A 22924-nucleotide genomic window follows, 5' to 3' on the forward strand; every position below is an offset into this window, starting at 1 on the left:
TTGAATAAAATGTGGCTCTGTCTTCTGCTGGGAGGTGGTGATCAGAACGTGAAATGACCAATTTAAAACTTGCCAAAGCCCAAAGGAGTATTTAGGCATGACATTAAAAGATGCAACTATACAGGCCGGAGAAAAATGCACGAGAGCTGGACTGTGCCGACACACTCCATGCAGTAATATCTTAAATAAAATACCATATTGTATCAATGTTTCCCCCATTCAGATTGTTTGTGTAACTGACATTAAACGAGTTAGCAACAAACCCAAAAGACTCCATCAAAGTGAGCTTCCGACATGAAGCAAAAAAGAGCATGAAGAGCATGAAATTCAGGGCAGAAAAAAGTGAAATCCCATAAATAAACCCTCCATAAGCCAATTCCTGTCAATATACGCAGTGTGCCTTCAACCCAAAGCACCTCATTCACAAACATGACACAACGGCACCAGAAAATGGAAATATGCTATTCTGAGGAGAAATAATCTCATAAACCATTAAGGGAACAACGTAGGTGCATTATGGGGGATTACGCCAACTCCTCATACACTGGCGTGTAACTGCTCACCGAAGTCCTGTAACAAGCTTAGGAAGCCCATCCGTGCAGAGTAGCCTACGTACACGTGTAGGCCTATGTGAGCAATGTTATTGTGCCCATGTCGGAGTGAGTGTGTACTTGCAAACCGATCTGATTCCTGTAGTGAACATGGCTTTGCTCCAGACACCCCTCAAGCTACTTTATCAGAACAACTGTGTGGGTTTGACAAATATTTTACTTACAGAGAGAGCAGTTACATCTTTCCATGTTGAGTGAGTGCATACAGTAGATCTTTCAATAAAAACGATTTATTCAAACAATTTAGTGTTAAGCTTCAGGCAGATACTGCTGTTCGTTTGGTCAACATGGATGAACCCTGTTTGGTATTATGCTAATATACCACTATAAGCCTGGAGGGGGACAGTACTACACATAAGAGGATTGCACTGGAAACAGCAGCACAACCAGAGACCACAGACATACTGTTTACAGTACATCAGTGAGAAATGAGATGCTTTATTTATTTATGTATTCATTTATCTATACAAACTGATACAAACAAATGTACTGTATGTTTGATACTCTGCCAGCTTTCCGGAAGAGACTCAGTGTAAACATTGCACCTCAAATGCCTGGTCCCTCACTAACGCACTGTGCTCGTTTTAATTCTGTAATTATTCAAATTAGTACTGAACACTGGGAAGCAAGTGTAGAATATATGACATTAGAATGTACTGTTCCATGTTAAGGGCGAGTCGGTACAATACCATTAAGAGATATAGGCTAATTTCATCCTTTCATGATTGCAGTATCTGTATAAAATCTGTGGCTGTTATATCATGTTAATTTACAGCATATGTAATGAATACTTAATGTGGGCCTACAGTAGATCTTTAAAAACAGGTAGGCCTATGCCAAACACTTAGCAAACATATGGTAGCCTACTCAATATTATGCAAACCAGAAATGATTCTGTATGAAAAAAAAACGCAATGCTTCTAAAATGCAAAATGTGACAGAGTGATTCAAAACAGGCCAAACGACTAAATATGCCTGTTAAAATCGTCAAGTTCTGCAATGAGCTGAATCTCTTTATGAAGTCCCACTCCAGTAGCCTTGATATGAGGCAAATCTGCTTCCCTTAAATTACACCAACAATCAACTTCTCTCGAACTGGAAAAAGCTTTCCTAAACGGATGCTGCGGGGAGCGTTGCAAAGCCACGTTGCCTAGCGACAAGCCATATGATAGTATCGGTTCAGTGTCTCTGTGCATAATGACATTTATAATTATTTGGCAATTACCACCTTTTCCTAATAAGTTCTCACATTCCTATTCCCCGGCATAGCAAAACCATTATCGAGATATAAAACTGATACCGACCCCAGGGAATCTCAACGTTGTAGTAAAATATAACCAAGTAAAACAAAATGAAATGTAAAAATCCTTCAAGGTTGTTATGTGATGCTAGAGGCTTACTGGAGCTCGTTGTCACGTTAAGCATCCATTGCTCGTCTTATTGTGTCAGCCCTGCTGACTAGTCCTGACTTGGTGATCCTGGTAGCAGTAAACCCACCACTGTGTGTCGGAATTAGCCAATTAGGAGCATTTTTACAGGGATACTTAACCATCTGTAGTAATCACAAGCTGCTCATCTTAACACACTACCAGAACATATATCAGATAGGGGATGAGGAGGAGTGAACAGAAAACAACAGAAGTGGAAGAGAGAGATGAGACATGCTACAGACTGTCCATGTGATATACTGTAGATGGGGACAGCGGCTGCTCGACAGTCCAATTTACAGCTTAAATGAGGCCTTGACATTGAACAGGAAGCAATTTCAGATCTCTTAAAAGGAGTCGTGGGTAGAGGGTCACTGGATGCAGCTCGGCTGTCTATGTTTGCAGCTTTAAACACGACTAAAATTGGAGTTGCGACACAGGCCTGACCCTCCTCTGATCATCCCTGAAGAGGAAGCATGCTAATAAAATACCTCTCTGTGATGCTGCTGACCAGGCCACAACGATAGCAAGTGGTGGTCCAAACCAGATGAGGTCCACTTAAAATGTTCCAACATAACACAACCTAACAGGATTTTCCACTTACTGTAACGGCTTTCTTCTATGCATCCTATTGGGTATTGGAAAACATGGGAACAACTTTGCACACTCCTCTTGACCTCTAGTACAGGCTATACAGTCATGTCCCAGTCCCTGTCTCCCCATGCTTAGAGAGGCAGGCAGGTGCAGTGGAAAGACACAGAGCTCTAATTCACCAGGCCATTTCCTCCTGAAAAGCAGCATCCTCACTCCCACACTAAGCTCTTCACAGCTAAACGCGGCTGCACCAGACACCCGTTGCAGAGGAGCATATCATTGTACATTTCTGTGCTGTTTTTAATCTGCAGCAATTTTCTCTACAGCTGTTTTGTTTTTTCAGACTGCCAATCAGTGAAACAGCAAAGCGTTTCCACAGCGACAGGGAAGCCTCCTGGTTTGGGTGCGGCACTCTTGCCAGGCTCCTGCCAGCTTGACTTGTGCCCCGGGGCTCAGGGCTCTGCTTCTCTGTAGACCTAGGCAAACATCCCCCTAGGACAGATGCTCTAGTCTGCAGCCTCTTACACAAGATGAATATTAGAAACAGGCAGCGAGCAGTCATTCAAACTGACTGACTGGCTGAACCTGTGAGTTGTAACATTCCTGTTTGCATTTTACAAAAGTGGTCAACACCCACAGTTCCAATCCTCACCCCAGCACAGAAAAAAACGTAATCCAACATAGACTGTCTGTGATTTAGCAAGGAAGTCTAACCTTTAAGATACTCACTCCAGGTGGGATGGCGTGTCCAAAGGACTATGCTTTCTAATCCCTTAGCAGCTTAAATATGAATGATTATGCTCTGGTTAAACTGTCACAGCTCAGTAAGCAAATACCCCAAAAAAGATACCTGCCGTAGGTCAGACACGACAACATTCTCTGTGATTGTCTTAATATGAGATTTAACTTCCTGGGAGAAAAATATATAAAACTTCAGGACCTTAAGTCTAAGTGACAGGTTTGTCGGATGGCATTTTGTGGAAAAAGAGAAAGCCAGTAAAACAAGAAGAAGCCGATATATTTATTCAGTGGTGAGGAAAATGGGAATTCCTCTCTCTCTTAGTCAACTTGAAAATTGTTTAACTATATTTATTTTAATCCAATTGTTTGGAGCTTAAGGAACTCTTAGGAGAAAGTTTGTGTTCCACACAATATAAATAAAAAGTGATAATTGCCTAGACAGATCATCTACCCAGCTGTCTCATGAAACTTGTAGAGTAGGCCTTCGGGCCGGGACGATACCAGTACCGCAATACTCATTAGTGTCGTGGCAAGGAAACAAAACACAAAGCGGATTTAACTTCTTTAAGAAAACAACCATAATGTTGGAAACAAACATTATGTTGTCATCCAGAGTCATATTTATTTATTTTCCAAGCTATAGCACACGTTTGGAGTGCTTCGAGTTTGGTCTGCTTTTGCCATACTGGCCCTAGCAGGCCTACATTCTCTCCAAGGGTGGAATAGCACAAAGTAACCCACAAACTGATCCCAATAGAGACGGCAAATCTTTAGCAAGTTACTACATCATATCAATTCAAAAAGGATATGAAGAGAAGAGGATGGGCTGCCAAGAACAGACTCAACTTCCCTGCTTTTGTATACAGTATGTGAAACACTGATTTGACCATTTATACAAGCATCTACTTACCAAGCTCCAGAAGAGTGCCCAATTCCCCAGAATTAACTCACTACTCTCGACGCTAATGCTAAAGAGACTGATCACACAGCCATTAGATTGCCATGCAACATTGTCCATATGTTTCATTGTAGAAAGTGAGTCTACAGACTCCAATCTTGCTGAAGAAATGGAAAAGATATTGCACACCAGCAGTACACACACCATGTACAACAATAATCTAATCTGGTATGGTTCTCAATTAGCTTCCATCCAGCCTGTCTCTAATGCCAGATTACTGAGTCTGGCAATGCAAGGTTCCAATAACCCATTTAGGATATTTTGCCTACTCACCGGCGGTGAAATCCTTGTTTAGGTCGATGAAAGCATTGGAATGAGGAATACGCATCTTGACAGGTGAACTAAGAGCTGGCTGCCACACTGTGTTCCTATGGGGACAGAAAACAACACATGATTAATGTGCTAAGCAGACATTCTGAAAAAACACAGAACCAACCAACAAAGGTAGTGTTTTTAACACTGCATATATCTACAATATTTCAAATGTATTGCAATTGAGTTTTGTCAAGACATGGAGAATAATGTAAAATAAAATAATGTATATGGGGACTGCAAAGCATTGAGTCACTTTTTATAATCTCCACCTTACCTTCCAGTAAGATAGCAGACTTCAGTGGAGGAATCAGCAGAAACCCCGGCAATAACCCCAAAGATGTCTGGAATCATGTCCCCATTGAAGCTGCGTAAGAGAATTTCATTTATAGAACTGTCAAAACTCCCAACTCATGAGCAAGATCATAGGACAAAGTTTAGGAAAACAATATTGCTGACATGGAATCTCATCATAGAAAACAACTGCTACGGGTGATTTGTAAAATTAAAATTTGCATGCATAACCTACTCCATTATCAGAGGTTGGTCCACAAATGTCTTATTAAGGTCAACTTGCCCATCTGCAAAACCAGATAAGAGATGTTAATCAGTTAGCTATTTAATAACAGTTAACAGAAGTTAACTTTCTGAGTGTGTTAGAGTACAGTATTTTTTTTTCTACAAGCCTCAAACTTTGAGCTACAATTTTACCCAGGGTTTGGTTGTTTCCCCAGAATACAAAAACCATTGTATTCGAGTTGGCCTCGGTCTTGAGCTGAGCTGTAAGAAGCACATCCATCTGAGAATCTCCATCGTAGTCTCCGGGAACAACACCAGTTATGATAAAATTGCTGAAAGAGGAAAGACATTCACTGAGTGCCTGCTGTTGACATAAGCCAGTAAAGAACAGCATAGGGCTTTTCTCAGTGACAGTTAAAATCAATTGTGCCAATCTACCCTAACCCACAGAGTTTACTGGACAATGTGGAATTACTGATGCTTCAAGATGAGAAGTGGTGTGTGCACTAGAACAATTGAGAGAATAAGATCAGAAACTTACGTGGGCAAAGCATATTTAGGGATATGTACTTTTGGCTTGAAGTATGGGGCTTTTGAGATCAGCCAAGAATATCACCAACTCAGATTCTGAAAGTTCAATGAAATATCCAATAAAAACAAATGCACACAATTATCACTTTCATAGTCAACACAGCACAGTCACATAACCATATCAACAATGCAGTGACAAATTCACTGAAAGACATTCTTTGTGAGAGAACTATAACCATTTTATGTTTTTGTTTCAATCTAGCTACTAGGCTAATGTGTCTTGTAATGTAGGTAATGCATTGAACAACAAACAGCTTTTCAAAGCTGAGAGAATAGATTGCTACGTCATCACTGTTTTCATTGCTCTGCATTTTCCTGTCTCTGTTTCCAAGGCAGGTGACAGTGGCACCCGATATGTACTATCCCTATTAGTCAATGTAGTAGAGAAAATTGTAAATAATTGTGTTAGCTACATGACTAGCTAACTTATCTAGCTAGCTGCTTACCAGACAATTTGACAGCACTGGCACTAACAGCTGGGTTTAGCTAGCTAGCTAGATTACCTAGCATCCTATGAGTTTTTGGAACACATGCACAGCAAATGTCATTAATTCAAGTAGCCTCGTCTAGTATCTAGCTAAGTTTCTATATTATTCACTAACGAAATGTATCCTATTGAAAAGGCAATGCAAAACACTGAACAGTATTCTAGCCAGCTAGCTAGCTAACGTTAGCTACTCACGTTCTCTGATGATGAAAATATCTGTCTGTTTATCCGAGTTGAAATCACCAAAAGCAGCCACAGTGCCATGATTTTCAGACCCGAAACAAGTCAGTTGTTACATCTTGAAGAGCATATGCTGAATACTGCCCTGCAAAATATACAGTAAAGGTAAAAATCTTGATAAACAATATCCACATCCTCATAGTTGTTCAATTCAAACAACACAAACTGGAATACTGCAGTGCGCGTTTGGTTTACGGCAGATGGTGAAACGACAGCAAGCAATGCATTAAGCATAAACGCGTGGGGTTTCGACACCAGTCAAAAATAACACAATCGACAGGCTTATTTAGTCGTATGTATGAAGGTAAATAACATAAATGGCACAAGAGGGAGATAGACTATTGACATGTTAATAAAATGGGTGGTGTGACATCACATCATCAGCACTTCCTAGTTTCACAGCAGTGTCGCAACGTGCTGTTACTTGGTAAACACAGAGAACCAACCAACATGTCAAGCTTGGCAGATGTCGGCAGGAAACTCCTGGAAATCAAAGCCAGACAAAAACGTTCAGGTTTGACATATTCACTTGCTTGACACTGTGTATTATTGTAACATGCCTTTTGGTTGTTTTTCTGCAAACTTCTGCGAATGGCCTGAGTGAAAAACCAACGAAACATTATATCAGTTCATTGCCTGCTATAGCCACTATAGCCCACTGCAGACGGGCATGCATGAGCATGAAAGGTCAGGCTTATAAGTTTGCAGCTACTGAAGCTATTTTAAGGACTTCACATCAGGTGTTGCCTCTCTACCCATGTCGTTTGTGTTAGGCTACATAAAACAGCAATGTTATCATACTGAACGAGAATAAATGTACACGTATGCCAGAGGAGGCTGGTGGGGGGAGCAATAGGAGGACGGGCTCATTGTTATGGCTGGAATGGAATAAATGTAACAGGGTCAAACATGTGGTTTCCATATGTTTGATGTGTTTGACTCCACCCCATTAATACCATTCCAACCATTACAATGAGCCCGTCCTCATATAGCTCCTCCCACCAGCCTCCTCTGATGTAGGCTATGTTCCTCGTTTATCAGGCTAGATGCCATTACATTATCCAACATGGCAACCTGTTCACATAGACAGTGCATGGGTAGGCAACTAGATTCAGCCGCGGGACGTTTTTTTGTCGGCGCGAATGGTCGGGGGGCCGAAAGAGATTGTATTTGAAAATAACAATCATTTCATACCTTGATTACATTGAGACACGATCAAATATGGCAGGTAGTCTAGCAGATAAGAGCGTTGGGCCAGTAACTGAAAGGCTGCTGGTTTGAATCCCCGAGCCGAGGGGGAGGGAGAGGAGATTGGAATCACTTGCGGACTTTCGCCTATGTCCATGTTTTCAAACTGAAGTCATATAAATGGGGCAGTAGCTTAGTGCGTTCCAGTAACGAAAGGCGCTGGTTTAAGGTGATAATGGATGTGAGCAAGGACTTAACCACTCCGAAGTCGCTCTGGATAAGAGCGTCTGCTAAATGACTAAAAAAATAAAATAAAATAACTCATATACTGATTTTGATAATGGTCAATTAAAAACCTCTTAAATGTAATGGCAAAATGTAGATTTCTGCCTAAATAGACATACCCAAAAGTAACTGCTATTCATGTGTAATTACATGCATCTGACATGCAAAAACTAGGTATATTTCGAAAGAAGACATTGGGAGATTATGAGGAAATGATCAGAAGATAGATAGGAGTTACATACAGTACCAGTCAAAAGTTTGGACACACCTACTCATTCAAGGGTCTTTCTTTATTTTTACTATTTTCTACATTGTAGAATAATAGTGAAGACATCCAAACTATGCAATAACACATATGGAACCAAAAAAGTGTTAAACAAATCAAAATATATTTTATATTTGAGATTCTTCAAGGTAGCCACCCTTTGCCTTGATGACAGCTTTGCACACTCTTGGCATTCTCTCAACCAGCTTCATAAGGTAGTCACCTGGAATGCATTTCAATTAACATGTGTGCCTTGTTAAAAGTTAATGTGTGGAATTTCTTTCCTTCTTAATGTGTTTGAGCCAATCAGTTGTGTTGTGACAAGGTATGAGTGGTATACAGAAGATAGCCCTATTTGGTAAAAGACCAAGTCCATACTATGGCAAGAACAGCTCAAATAAGCAAAGAGAAATGACAGTCCATCATTACTTTAAGACATGAAGGTCAGTCAATCCGGAACATTTCAAGAACTTTTAACGTTTCTTCAAGTGCAGTTGCAAAAACCATCAAGCGCTATGATGAAACTGGCTCTTATGAGGACCGCCACAGTAAAGGAAGACCCAGAGTTACCTCTGCTGCAGAGGAAAAGTTCATTAGAGTTAACTACACCTCAGATTGCAGCCCAAATAAATGCTTCACAGAGTTCAAGTAACAGACACATCTCAACATCAACTGTTCAGTGGAGACTGCGTGAATCATGGTCAAATTGCTGCAAAGAAACCACTACTAAAGGACATCAATAATAATAAGAGACTTGCTTGGGCCAAGAAACACGACCAATGGACATTAGACCGGTGGAAATGTGTCCTTTGGTCTGGAGTCCAAATTGGAAATGTATGGTTCCAAACTCTGGTCTTTGTGAGACACAGAGTAGGTGAACGGATGATCTCCGCATGTTTCGTTCCCACCGTGAAGCATGGAGTAGGAGGTGTGATGGTGTCGGGGTGCTTTGCTGGGGACACTGTCAGTGATTTATTTAGAATTCAAGGTACACTTAACCAGCATGGCTACCACAGCATTCTGCAGCGATACGCCATCCCATCTGGTTTGGGCTTAGTGGGACTATCATTTGTTTTTCAACAGGACGATGCTAAATGACAAACAACTTAAATAAATAAAAAAATGACCCAAAACACACCTCCAGGCTGTGTAAGGGCTATTTGGTGCTGTATCAGATGACCTGGCCTCCACAATCACCCGACCTCAACCCAATTGAGATGGTTTTGGATGAGTTGGACCGCAGAGTGAAGGAAAAGCAGCCAACAAGTGCTCAGCATATGTGGGAACTCCTTCAAGACTGTTGGAAAAAGCATTCCTCATGAAGTTGGTTGAGAGAATGCCAAGAGCGTGCAAAGCTGTCATCAAGGCAAAGGGTGGCTACTTTGAAGAATCTCAAATATAAAATATGTTTTGATTTGTTTAACACCTTTTTTGGTTACTACATGATTCCATATGTGTTATTTCATAGTTTTTACGTCTTCACTATTATTATACAATGTAGAAAATAGTAATAATAAAGAAAAACCCTGTAATGAGTAGGTGTCCAAACTTTTGACTGGTCCTGTAGTTAAGAATACACAAGAACAAGCACACACAAAATAACAGTTTTTATTTTATTTATTTTGAAAGTCTTCTTTCATTGACAAGCTATGAGTGAACTATTGATGACTAGAGCTGGAAACACATCAGATGGCTTCCACAACATGTGAACAATATCAGAAAAAAAGGGATCGTTAGACCTAACAACTATAAATGGGCAGATGTTTTTGTAAGTGGTGTCAGGTGTGGACATGGGACATTTCCAAGTGTCCCTAAGCCTCTCCAAAGTGGCATACAGTGCATTCGGAAAGTATTCAGACCCCTTGACTTTTTACACATTTTGTTACGTTACAGCCTGATTCTAAAATTGATTAAATTGTTTTTTCCCCTCATCAATCTAAACACAATATCTCATAATGACAAAGAAAAAAGTTTTTTAGAAATGTTTGCAAATAAATAAAAAACGGAAATATCAAATTTAAATAAGTATTCAGACCCTTTACTCAGTACTTTGTTGAAGCACCTTTGGCAGCGATTACAGCCTCAAGTCTTCTTGGGTATGACTCTATAAGCTTGGCACACCTGTATATGTGGAGTTTCTCCCATTCTTCTCTGAAGATCCTCTCAAAGCTCTGTCAGGTTGGATGGGGAGCGTCACTGCACAGCTATTTTCAGGTCTCTGCAGAGATGTCGAATCGGGTTCAAGTCCGGCTCTGGCTGGGCCACTCAAGGACATTCAGAGACTTGTCCCGAAGCCACTCCTGCATTGTCTTGGCTGTGTGCTTAGGGTCGTTGTCCTGTTGGAAGATGAACCTTTGCCCCAGTCTGAGGTCCTGAGCACTCTGGAGCAGGTTTTCATCAAGGATCTCTGTACTTTGCTCCGTTCATCTCATACTCGATCCTGACTAGTCTCCCAGTCCCTGCCGCTGAAAAACATCCCCAAAGCATGATGCTGCCACCACCATGCTTAGGGATGGTGCCAGGTTTCCTCCAGATGTGACTCTTGGCATTCAGGCCAAAGAGTTCAATCTTGGTTTCATCAGACCAGAGAATCTTGTTTCTCATGGTCTGAGAGTCCTTTAGGTGCCTTTTGGCAAACTCCATGTGGGTGGGAGTAGAGAGGGTGTACGCCAAGGTAGTGGGATGTGTCATGTGCCTTTTACTGGGGAGTGGCTTCCGTCTGGCCACTCTACAATAAAGGCCTGATTGGTGGAGGGCTGTAGAGATGGTTGTCCTTCTGGAAGGTTCTCCCATGTCCACAGAGGAACTCTAGAGCTCTGTCAGTGACCAATGGGTCCTTGGTCACCTCCCTGACCAAAGCCCTTCTCCCCCGATTGCTCAGTTTGGCCAGGCGGCCAGCTCTAGAAAGAGTTTTGGTGGTTCAGAACTTCTTCCATTTAAGAATGATGGAGGACACTGTGTTCTTGGGGACCTTCAATGCTGCAGAAATGTTTTGCTACCATTCACCAGATCTGTGCCTCAACACAATCCTGTCTCGGAGCTCTCTAGACAATTCCTTCGACCTCATGGCTTTGTTTTTGCTCTGACATGCAACTGTGGGACCTTATATAGACAGGTGTGTGCCTTTCCAAATCATGTCCAATCAATTGAATTTACCACAGGTGGACTCCAATCAAGTTGTAGAAACATCTCAAGGATAATCAATGAAAACAGGATGCACCTGAGCTCAATTTCGAGTCTCATAGCAAATGGTCTGAATACTTATGTAAATGACGTATTTCTGTTTTTTATTTTTAATAAATGTGCAAAAATGTCAACCTGTTTTCGCTTTGTCATTTGTGTAGATTGCTGAATAAAAATAAAAATAACGTTTTAGGGTAAGGCTGTAAAGTAACAAGATGTGGAAAATGTCAAGGGGTCTGAATACTTTCCGAATGCACTGTATGTCTGTAAATTAAATAATTCCAGTGCTATTACATATTTGCAATCCCTAAATGCTATTCGTTCAGTATAAAAACACAATTTCTACCATATCAACCTCACTCAAACATTGTGGTGGTGTTATGGGGTATCCAGGGTACATTTCAAGTGTCCTTTCAACCTCTCCAAAGTGTCTGAATGTGGTAATTGCACTGTTTGTGCACACTGGATGTGCCTAAAAGTTATTTTTCACTATACAGGGGATATGGGTGCCTAAAGCGCATAAGCAGGCAACATATTTTTTGATGTGCAAAGATATAGTCACTCGGTGGACATTCAATGTTGCCATTAAGTCATACTTCATCAGATAACATTAGGCTAGATCTGTTTCTACCGATCTAAGGATTCATTTGATACCCCCCCATGTAGCTATAGCTCAAACACAGACCAAATCGAAGCTTACCTTGTAAGGTGTTTGGGTGAAAACGTTGTGGAAAACAAAAACTTTCTCGGGGCTGGTGATCAATAACGGTAGGTCAGAGGCAGACAAATAAGATATTTTCATGATCTGTGGAGTCCCGGCTTTCGGTGTGTATCAACATATTCTGTGTTTATTTTGTTTATGCTTCACAACGCTAACCGGAATGTAGGTAGCAGCCATCTTGAAATGAGGTCATTGGCTCGGCCTGCCCTTATAATTTAGTATGCCCATATATGGTAGTAAGTCATACCAAAGATTTGAAGGTACCAATCAATAGCCAAGATACTCAGCTTTCCGCAGACACTCTGCTTTTGCAGATATGGGCTACTGTTCTCATACCAGACTGAATTGAATAAAACAAATCAAATGGGGTCCCCAAATATGGGGACTTTACATTTAAGAGGTGGCCTCATGCAATAGTAGGGTATTTAAAAAATACTTCATCATAATCATCATAATAGTTTTCATTTGTTAAGTATCACTCATACAAACATTATAGTTTGACGAATGAATGCATGAAAATATGTATACACATTTATGAACTTTTATGGGATAGCACAACAGCAGACTGTATTTGAAAACAGACACATTCAGACATTAGGCTAATTCAAACCGTCATTACTAGTTCACTCATCTTAACCATCCTATGCCAACATACAAATAATTTCCAAGTAGGCTAATCTTTTAATGATCATTGTAGGCTACATGGCATATTAATGTGTTGTCATTTGTTGTCTGTTTTGTAGCCACTAAATATTAACTTGCTATGTGATTCATTATTGAGTGTCTTTCTTAATCCGCTCTACTAACCCTCCTGTGAATTGCTGTAGATTTGTAATTTAGCTCAGAGACGATTGCCCTTTACCTCACCTTTTGAAAATGGCCAGCTCGGAATGTGAGATTTCCAAAGCTCCTCGGAAACTTAAAAGATATGGTAAGTAGTGAATTGAGCTTATGAAACTATTCCCTAGGTCGTTGCTGTAAATGAGAATGTGTTCTCAGTCAATGTACCGGGTAAAATAAGTGGAAAAAAAAATATATATATATATGAGGTAGCAAGCAAACCCAAAGCCTTTCAAATTGGGTTGAACTAAATCTAGATTAAATCGAGTGTAATACCTGTATATCATTCAATGAGACATTTAGGAGGATGACATCACTCCAAATGATACATTTCAATGACTAGTTTTGTATTACTATACCACCCTAGTATCATATGTCAGTTTCAGTGGAGGCTGCTGAGGGGAGGATGGCTCATAATAATGGCTAAAACAGAGAAAATGGAATGGCATCAAACACATGTAAACCATTCCGCTTCAGCATTACCACGAGCATGTCCTCCCCAATTAAGGTGCCACCAACCTCCTGTGCTCCATGTGAATGGTATGATATGCTGAAAATGCTGTGATACACTATTGTTACTTCTGTCTATGTGGCTTGGTCAGGATGCTATACCAATATACAGTGAGGGAAAAAAGTATTTGATCCCCTGCTGATTTTGTACGTTTGCCCACTGACAAAGAAATTATCAGTCTATAATTTTAATGGTAGGTTTATTTGAACAGTGAGAGACAGAATAACAACAACAAAATCCAGAAAAACGCATGTCAAAAATGTTATAAATTGATTTGCAGTTTAATGAGGGAAATAAGTATTTGACCCCCTCTCAATCAGAAAGATTTCTGACTCCCAGGTGTCTTTTATAAAGGTAACGAGCTGAGATTAGGAGCACACTCTTAAAGGGAGTGCTCCTAATCACAGCTTGTTACCTGTATCAAAGACACCTGTCCACAGAAGCAATCAATTCCAAACTCTCCACCATGGCCAAGACCAAAGAGCTCTCCAAGGATGTCAGGGACAAGATTGTAGACCTACACAAGGCTGGAATGGGCTACAAGACCATCGCCAAGCAGCTTGGTGAGAAGGTGACAACAGTTGGTGCGATTATTCGCAAATGGAAGAAACACAAAATAACTTTCAATCTCCCTCGGCCTGGGGCTCCATGCAAGATCTCACCTCGTGGCGTTGCAATGATCATGAGAACGGTGAGGAATCAGCCCAGAACTACACGGGAGGATCTTGTCAAGGATCTCAAGGCAGCTGGGACCATAGTCACCAAGAAAACAATTGGTAACACACTACGCCGTGAAGGACTGAAATCCTGCAGTGCCCGCAAGGTCCCCCTGCTCAAGAAAGCACATATACAGGCCGGTCTGAAATTTGCCAATGAACATCTGAATGATTCAGAGGAGAACTGGGTGAAAGTGTTGTGGTCAGATGAGACCAAAATCGAGCTCTTTGGCATCAACTCAACTCGCCGTGTTTGGAGTAGGAGGAATGCTGCCTATGACCCCAAGAACACCATCCCCACCGTCAAACATGGAGGTGGAAACATTATGCTTTGGGGGTGTTTTTCTGCTAATGGAACAGGACAACTTCACCGCATCAAAGGAACGATGGACGATGCCATGTACCGTCAAATCTTGGGTTAGAACCTCCTTCCCTCAGCCAGGGCATTGAAAATGGGTCGTGGATGGGTATTCCAGCATGATAATGACCCAAAACACACAGCCAAGGCAACAAAGGAGTGGCTCAAGAAGAAGCACATTAAGGTCCTGGAGTGGCCTAGCCAGTCTCCAGACCTTAATCCCATAGGGAATATGTGGAGGGAGCTGAAGGTTCAAGTTGCCAAACATCAGGCTCGAAACCTTAATGACTTGGAGAAGATCTGCAAAGAGGAGTGGGACAAAATCCCTCCTGAGATGTGTGCAAACCTGGTGGCCAACTACAAGAAACGTCTGACTTTTGTGATTGCCAACAAGGGTTTTGCAACCAAGTGCTAAGTCATGTTTTGCAAAGGGCTCAAATACTTATTTCCCTCATTAAAATGCAAATCAATTTATAACATTTTTGACATGCGTTTTTCTGGATTTTTGTTTTGTTATTCTGTCTCTCACTGTTCTAATAAACCTACCATTAAAATGATAGACTGATCGTGTCTTTGTCAGTGGGCAAACGTACAAAATCAGCAGGGGATCAAATACTTTTTTCCCTCACTGTACCAGTCTTGGAAATAGGCTATGTTTAATGCATGGGGTAGATTTTGTGAGATGAAATTGGGTATACACTACTGTATCTAAAAATGATCCAGGTAATCAGGTTGTCGTCATAATACTTTTTTGCTGCACCTATGATTGACAGTCTCTCCCTAGGGTTCCCACCAAATATAGTACAACCAATTGTCTGTTTTTAATGGAAATAGAAAATTATACTAACCAGTATTCAATTCATAACCCTAGTATTAACAAATATTGAACTCTCTCAGTAAAGTGAAACACAAAATATTTTCCAAGCAACCACAGACTTCGATCCATGTTTCTATTCAGTAGAAATGAAATAAAACCCACATTTGCATATTAGCCTCACACTGCCTTTGCAGAGTTATCTTGAAAAGCGATGTCTTTGTCCCTACTACTTAAAAGCTGATGGAAATTATGGTAATTTGACTGGAAATGTGGATTTTTCAGTACCTGAGGTATTGACCCAAGGTCGATCCCATTAAAATGTAAATCACTCCAAAGTACAATTTGTCTGAAATAGTGGTCCAACAGATGGGGTTCCCCTGAAATTCACTTGGCTCTGAAGAAAGCTTGAAATGGTGGCAAGTTCCATTCTATTTTAAATTTGTGCTCAGCGTATGAAATCACACTTCGTGCTGGAGGTTTGTTTTGATATTTGCAGTGACTAAATGTGAGTTGGAAATGGTGCCGTGTCATGATTGCATGCGTCAATGCATTGTGGTTTTTGTGTGACCTGGACTGTTCATTGTATTCTGACAGAAACACAAAAAATGACTGATACTGAATTATTTTCACAATGTGTTTATGATGTTGCTCTTCAATCCCACGTGTAGCTAAAGTCTTCATTACCAACATGATCTAAAACCATTCTGTAAAATATGTTTAGCATTTAGGTCAGCCTACTACACCCCAAGTGTTCATGGGGGTCTTTCTTTGACATATAGTGTACTGGAGTGTGTGTCTCCAGAGAGTGTGGGGAAAGTACCATAGAGGCACCTGAGACATGAACAAAATGACCTCCAATTGAGCTCTGGCTCAGCAATTAATGTTCTGTAAATAAATGTGTTTTGTATCTCTCCTCAGGCTCCATCTATGAACCTCTCAAGCTCTCCATTCTCCACCGGGAGGATGAGCCACTATGGGAGAAACTTGACCGCTACTACAATGCAGGTAAGCGCTGTGATTAGGATTAAAGTACTTACTATTTAAAGTCCTTATTTTGGTGAGGTCCTTTCAAGCCTATGTTTCTTCTTCTAGGGGAGTAGCTTTACAGTATTTATGTTTTAAATATGGATTCGATTTTGTATGTTTACTCTTTGGGCTCTATTTTAACAAACCTAATGCGATGGTAAATCTAAGCGCAGGCAGTAGCGATATAGGCTATCACAATTATCGGCACAGTTGCTGGCGCGAAAGGTCTAGGTTTTGATGAATTAAAAGTTGGGTGCGTGTGTGTTGAGGCTTGGCACCTCACTGGCCAATCAGAACGTGCTCCATGGCGAAATGTATGGTTGCTTCAGGTTGTGTATTTACTGTCTTTTATGTATTGCCTTGGAATCAACTCCAATTCCAATGCTAGTCTGTTTTAGTTTGTTAAATGGCTTACAGAAACGAAATAACAAAATGTAGACCTATCCCATCTTTGCTCAATAGGTTAACTTGAGACCATTTGCAATCCACATTGTTCTAAGTAATTGCATGGCTTCAATAGCATTCACACTGGTATAGAGGCTAGGCCTACTGCAAATTGCATTATGGCTGAGGATGGACATGCCAAAATTGTCAATAAGCAAGATTAAATTCATTATTGATAAGGCCTAAAAAGAGAACTAATAATTCTAATCAAATTCTAAACAAAACAACAACTTGTTTTATAGGCTATGTCACACTTACAGGCACCATCATTTCTCTCTGTGGGAATATAATATTAAAACAACACAGAATATGGAGGGTTTTACGCACATCCAAAAAGTCCCAAACGGGACCTGCATGGCTGAAATAATGTGGGCCTGCCTACAATGCATAGATAAAAAGGGAATGTCAGCTCACTGTTTTACTCCTCTTAAACTTGATATTTTAATAAAGCTTTTGTGATTTAAGATTTATTTCCAAACGGTCTCAGGAGCCAAACCCTTTATCGACAGTCTTGACTACTTCGCGATTGCATAAAAACTTCATTGAGAGGAGGGGAGGCTATGCTTGGTTTTTAATCAAATAAAAAGAAATGGGGAAAGAACTTTAGTTTTGATATGTTTCTAAATACGAAGTATACAGGCACATTAGGCTACTCTTGTTCCATGTGCATGTGGGCAGTGTGCGTCACGGCTGGATAGGCTGCGTCTCCGCTGTCGAATCCATGCCTTAACCAACTGCATTACTGCTAAAACCAGCTTTTGATTGATCTTAAATATCCCTATCAGCGCAGCCTGAAATTAGCACTTTGGATCATGTTTTTAAGGACACACCTCAAATATTTCCACCCGCCCATCTGAGAGTAAGCAAGCTGATATTTAAGACAGGTAAATTGCCGAACCTGGCATTAGGGCTGGAAAATGCCAGTGTGCCAGTTTTTACATGACAATTTCAAACTAACGTGTGTTTGACACCAGTGCCGCCTTAACACCATCCAAAAATAGAGCCCATAGGCTCTAATCTGAGTCTGTCTAAGTCAGGCCACACCATTTTCACAGGATACCCCACCATTGGCAGACATGTCACACCCCATTGGTCAGTTGTGATGATGACAGGAGGTGCATGGAGACAGCGTGGCAACAGATTTCATTGCTTTCTTCGTTAAAGGCAGAACTCCCTTTGCTCAGTGTGGAAACAGAGGAAGCGTATTGCATTGCGTTGTCATTTTATGAAGGATAGAATGTAGTCTATTGTGATCTGTGCTTTGCTGTGACCTGGGGCTGTGGTCTAAATGCAATACCTATGTGCAAGACAAATTACTTTTCAAGGGTCAATACAGCTTCTATTATATTTTATGTTGTGAGACTATTTGAAGAAAGGAAAACAAATGTTTGTTCTACTGAAGAGCTACAGAGATACTTCAATGAGTTATCAAAGATATTGCCCATGTTTTTGGGGAGCGTAGTTTATCAATGGATGTTTGGAAATCCAGAGGGTTGTATTATTTTTGTATCCCCCCCCACAGGCTAGTAGAAGACAGCTGTAGAGAAAAGACAGCATACTTGTGAAATTTTGATGTAAAAAGTTTCCCAGAAGTGAGTGTTATTTCACAGGCTGTCTAGTTTGAAATGAGGATGCTACAGGAAAAGCAGCCAAGCGAAAGATTCTAGGGGAGCAACTGGTCCCTCATCTGAAACCAGTCCTGCAGTGTGAAGTCATGGTGACTGACATCCCTAAAGAGAACAACATATCAGTGTTTCTCACCACCTGAGCTCCCCGGATGAAAGTGAATCACTCTCATTACTCATGTTACCCCTGTAGCTTTATATGTTTGGTGCATGTTTTGGTCTACACAGTAAACGGATGCAATTTTAGCTTTTGCAATAATGTGGCAGCACACTGTTTGGTGATGTAGGCTATATTATAGTGATATTTTACACAGTGCTTTTCCCATTCCTTTTCTGCTCAGTCAGATTGGTTTAAATTGTGAAAGCTTGAGATTGCTCTAGGTGAGGTTGTGAGTGATTTGTTCTACTAGCAGTGAATGAAAGAGTACTGTAACAATAATATGCATCAAGCCCCCTGTTGCTCTCTTAGAAGCGTTCTCTGTGAGATAGCAATATGTTGAAATGTTCTTGCTTCATTTTGTGGGTCGGTACGTAGCAGTTGAATGTGCTTGTTTAATTTTGAGCAGGGAGCAAAGCAGCAGTTGTTATCGCCAATGCACAGGCCAGTGGATGAATACCTTTTTTTTGCCTCAGGGGTAATGAAATGACGATTCAGATCATTTTCTATTTATATTTTCGACAAAAAAAGTGCAATTGTAAAGCCTGTGGCATTACATGCTGTTATGATGCAGTGTGGACTTATTCTCTATCATTTCTGAGCAAATGATATTAGGGACATCACTGTCCCTCACAGTTTGTCTTCTTTATCTCCTGTGTGGGCCTCAGGTTTGTTATTTGTGTGGTAATGTGATCACACTCCAGTCCCTCTTGTTTTATACTCCCACTTGATTATAGTAGAGGCATAGGGCTGCTATCTGACAGTGGCTCGGGGAGATTAAGAAATGGTAAAACAAGCTTTATGTTTTTCTGTCTCTTTCGTTCTTTTGCTCTCTCTTTTCTCTCTTTTTTCTTTCTTTCTTTCATTCTTTCTTTTGTTCTTTCTTTCACTGTCTGGGAGTACAGGAATGGCCCATTCTAAGAAACAGACTGTGTCTAAAGCATTAGCTGTTGTTTTAGTGGGACATTAGGTTGGTGGATGATATGAGATTGAGCAACTCCAACCTCACTTTATTTGCATCTAGAGTGCTGCTGTGTCTTTTGGAGTTAGAGAATAATAACATATTTTACTGTGGTTTTGATTCAGAGGAGTCTTACTGAGGTGCCATTTTTCCTCTTTGATGTGCCTCAAATGCATTATGTTGCCTTTCCAAATCTAAAGCAGAGATTGAATAAGAAAAGTGAGTCAAGGTAGGTTACATTTATGGACTCGGCAGTCGAGTTAGTTGGGCTTGGAGCAGCAACAGTTGAGTCGAAGAGTCAGAGGTACCAAATAGGTGGTATTTATTAAACAGTGCAGGTGATGAGAAGACTGGATCCAGAGATTATTTACAATAGCCTACAGATGATGATAAATTATGAAAATTAGTTGAAAGTACAAAATAATACATTGGCCAATACTATAATAACTAGGCAAAAACACAGGGAAAAACAACCATAATCTCACACATCTGAACTGGAGATCCAGCAAAAGATCGGAAACGATGCTGTTTTGAACACCCGGTTGAAGAACTTGTGCCTAAAGTCTGTGAATCTCCTGGTGGGCGCTCACTAGAAGCTAGTTCACAGTTTGGTGAGACAGTGGTGAGGAGAAGTAGGTTGGCGTTTCCAACTCTGCCGTTTGTTATTTGTAATACCAAGCACATATTTGAATGGACTAGCAATATCATAGTATAACAAGGAAGTATCGTTGGTAGCAAAATAATAAATTGGCCAGAGCATGTGGGGAGAAATGGCGGGAAAATAACACAGCAATTTAGCTGTTTTTCAATCAGCTTTTTTTTAACATTCACAATGCCAGGGGAAACCCCAATAAGATGCTACTTTTTAACTCTGGTTAACATATGAAACATAGTCAGAAGAGGCACTGTCCTTTTTAATGTGTTTTTTTCCCAAGCAGCCTCTGGGGTCAAAGTAATTTTCACTGCCGAGTTACTGAAGGGTTTTATTAATATTCTGCTTAATTCCCTCCATCACCTCTTTATCCCAGCTATGCTGACTTTGTCTCTTTGAATTGACCCGGACTCTCTGTAACAAACGATCTGGCAGAATGGATGTCCCCTTCATTTGCTCTGGCATAATGTGGTGGTGAAAAATGAAGTACCCTATTCAGACAGATTATTCCTCGCTGAAGGAGGTAGGGGAGGGGTAGAGGGTGGTGTGGTGACAGATTCATTCCTGTGATTCCAGGCCTTCTGTTTTATTGTGACTATATTTAAGCTAAATAATATTTAGATGATTTCCATGAAGGTAAACATGTGTGTCACTCTGGAATTTAAATGTTTTACAGCAATAACTACACAATATATATAGCTGCTTAACATGCCTTTATTTTCCAGTACATTTCACAATTTTCTCATCGTTTTTGTTAACGGCCCAATGCAGCCATTAGGTATGTTACTGTAATAGTATTCCACTACAATGGACAAAAAAACAATTTATCAAGCAATAATTTAGCTAGGACTGTCTGGGGGTGGTCTGAGTGGGGAGGAGAAAACATAACTCTCTTTGTTATAAGTCTATTAACCAATTTACCGCATGGTGATGTCACCAGGCAAGCCTAAACTCCCACCCATGCAAACAGGCTGATTAGAAGGTCCTGTGTAGATTGTATTTTCAAACAGCAACTATCAGGAAATAACGCTGATCAATGTTAGTTTAATCAGCTGTTGTACAATATGATACAACACACAGGGAAAATATAATTTAGACTGCACTGAGCCTATAAAGCCTGAGGGATCACCTGTCTCTCTCTTGTTTCTCTCTCTAGTGAAGACCACCATTCTGAACTACCAAAGCCCTACCACTGGCCTCTTCCCTACCAAGACATGCTCCAGCTGCAAGGAAGCCAAGGTGCGGGACTCCCTGTACTGTGCAGCCAGTTCCTGGGCCCTGGCTCTAGCATACAGGTGACACACACACACACACACACACACACACACACACACACACACACATTGTATCTACAGCCACCTTAGATCACTGTACATTTAAAGTTGATCTTAATAATGAATCTAGTACAGCCTTAGTTAATGGCTCCATCAGGGACCAGTAGTCTTAATCAAAGCAGTCAGCTTTTGTAATGCCAAGGGGGTGCTGCGCGTTGGCCTGTAGTGCTGCTGCTGTAGTGCACACTTAATAGAGCATCGACTACACTGAGTGCGCAGAACACTAGGAACACCTGCTCTTCCCATGACATAGACTGACCAGGTGAATCCAGGTGAAAGCTAGGATCCCTTATTGATGTCACTTGCTAAATCCGCTTCAATCAGTGTAGATGGAAGGGAGGAGACAGGTTGAAGAAGGATTGTTAAGCATTGAGACAATTGAGACATGGATTGTGTATGTGTGCCATTCAGAGGGTAAATGGGCAAGACAAAATATTTAAGTGCCTTTGAACGGGGTATGGTAGTAGGTGCCAGGCGCACCTACAACTCAATATGAGGAAGGTGTCCTTAATGTTTAGTACACTCAGTGTATAAGGGCGCTCAGTCAACGAGAGCTTAAACATCAACAGCACCGTATTTCCTTCAAATGTTTCTGTAGACTCTAGGCACCATTCTCTCACCTTCAGACATTCTGTATCTCTGATTATAAAACAGTTCACTTTGTTCTTTGTAGCAATGTGTCCTTCATACACAGGGGGCTCAAGTTCAAGGGGAGATCTGAGATACTCAAAATAGTCAGGGACTTTCTCCACTAGACCTTGTAGCAAAGTACTCTTTCGAAACCCACTGGTGTGCGTTATTTCTCCCAGGGGACACAAGAGTAGAAATAGAGTGTTCGAGTAGACCAGAGGTGCCTACTCATCCGTCATGGTGTCTTTCCATTAGCATATGTCACAGGAAATGTAATTAAGATGATTCCAATCTGACAGCACAGGCCCAAGCCATTACTTACCCTCAATGTGACTAGAGAGGGGACTGGAGTGTGACTGGAGTGGGTGCACTAGATTGGAGTGAATCGGTGGATGGATGGGCAGATGCCCATGTCTGTGTGTCCAGTAAGTCTACTGCACTGGTGGAAATGTATGATTAAAAGTAAATGAATGTCATTCATGAAAACATACGCTAGGCCTACTTAACAGTGCATTCGGAAAGTATTCAGACCCATTCACTTTTTCCACATTTTGTTACGTTACAGCCTTATTCTAAAATTGATTAAATTGTTTTTCCCCCTCATCAATATACAGTACACACAATAGCCCATAATGACAAAGCAAAAACAGTTTTTTTGAATTTTATGCTAATTAATAAAATAAGTATTCAGACCCTTTACTCAGCGATTACAGCCTCGAGTCTTCTTGGGT

General features: G+C 40.8%; 2 protein-coding genes across 2 annotated transcripts in view; one reads left to right on the top strand and one right to left on the bottom strand.

Moving 5' to 3' along the window:
• Positions 1-4579: 4579 nt before the first annotated feature.
• Positions 4580-6774, bottom strand: LOC123489597 (T-cell immunomodulatory protein-like). The gene is made up of 6 exons (XM_045220029.1): positions 6436-6774; positions 5704-5789; positions 5355-5494; positions 5173-5224; positions 4921-5010; positions 4580-4699 (listed from the first exon to the last, which is right to left on the bottom strand). The coding sequence occupies exons 3-6, from the start codon at positions 5440-5442 to the stop codon at positions 4597-4599; spliced, it is 333 nt and encodes a 110-aa protein (XP_045075964.1). The 5' UTR covers positions 5443-5494; positions 5704-5789; positions 6436-6774; the 3' UTR covers positions 4580-4596.
• Positions 6775-6911: 137 nt separating this feature from the next.
• Positions 6912-22924, top strand: part of LOC121548328 (phosphorylase b kinase regulatory subunit beta) — a gene marked incomplete at its 3' end in the record, with an annotated part of 46986 nt that continues 30973 nt past the window's right edge. The window contains 4 exon segments of the mRNA XM_045220030.1: positions 6912-6994; positions 12950-13053; positions 16283-16369; positions 21386-21524. Coding sequence (XP_045075965.1) covers positions 12999-13053; positions 16283-16369; positions 21386-21524 — 281 coding nt within the window.

The sequence above is a fragment of the Coregonus clupeaformis genome, unplaced genomic scaffold (assembly GCF_020615455.1).
Source record: "Coregonus clupeaformis isolate EN_2021a unplaced genomic scaffold, ASM2061545v1 scaf3044, whole genome shotgun sequence".
Taxonomy (NCBI): Eukaryota; Metazoa; Chordata; class Actinopteri; order Salmoniformes; family Salmonidae; genus Coregonus; species Coregonus clupeaformis.

Excerpts from the sequence above, each read along its gene's own strand:
- LOC123489597 (XM_045220029.1), bottom strand. The coding sequence starts at position 5,442 with ATGGATGTGCTTCTTACAGCTCAGCTCAAGACCGAGGCCAACTCGAAT. Across the intron at positions 5,225-5,354 it reads GGGAAACAACCAAACCCTGG|ATGGGCAAGTTGACCTTAAT; the intron begins GTAAAATTGTAG and ends CTGGTTTTGCAG. Across the intron at positions 4,700-4,920 it reads GTCTGCTATCTTACTGGAAG|GAACACAGTGTGGCAGCCAG; the intron begins GTAAGGTGGAGA and ends CTGTCCCCATAG.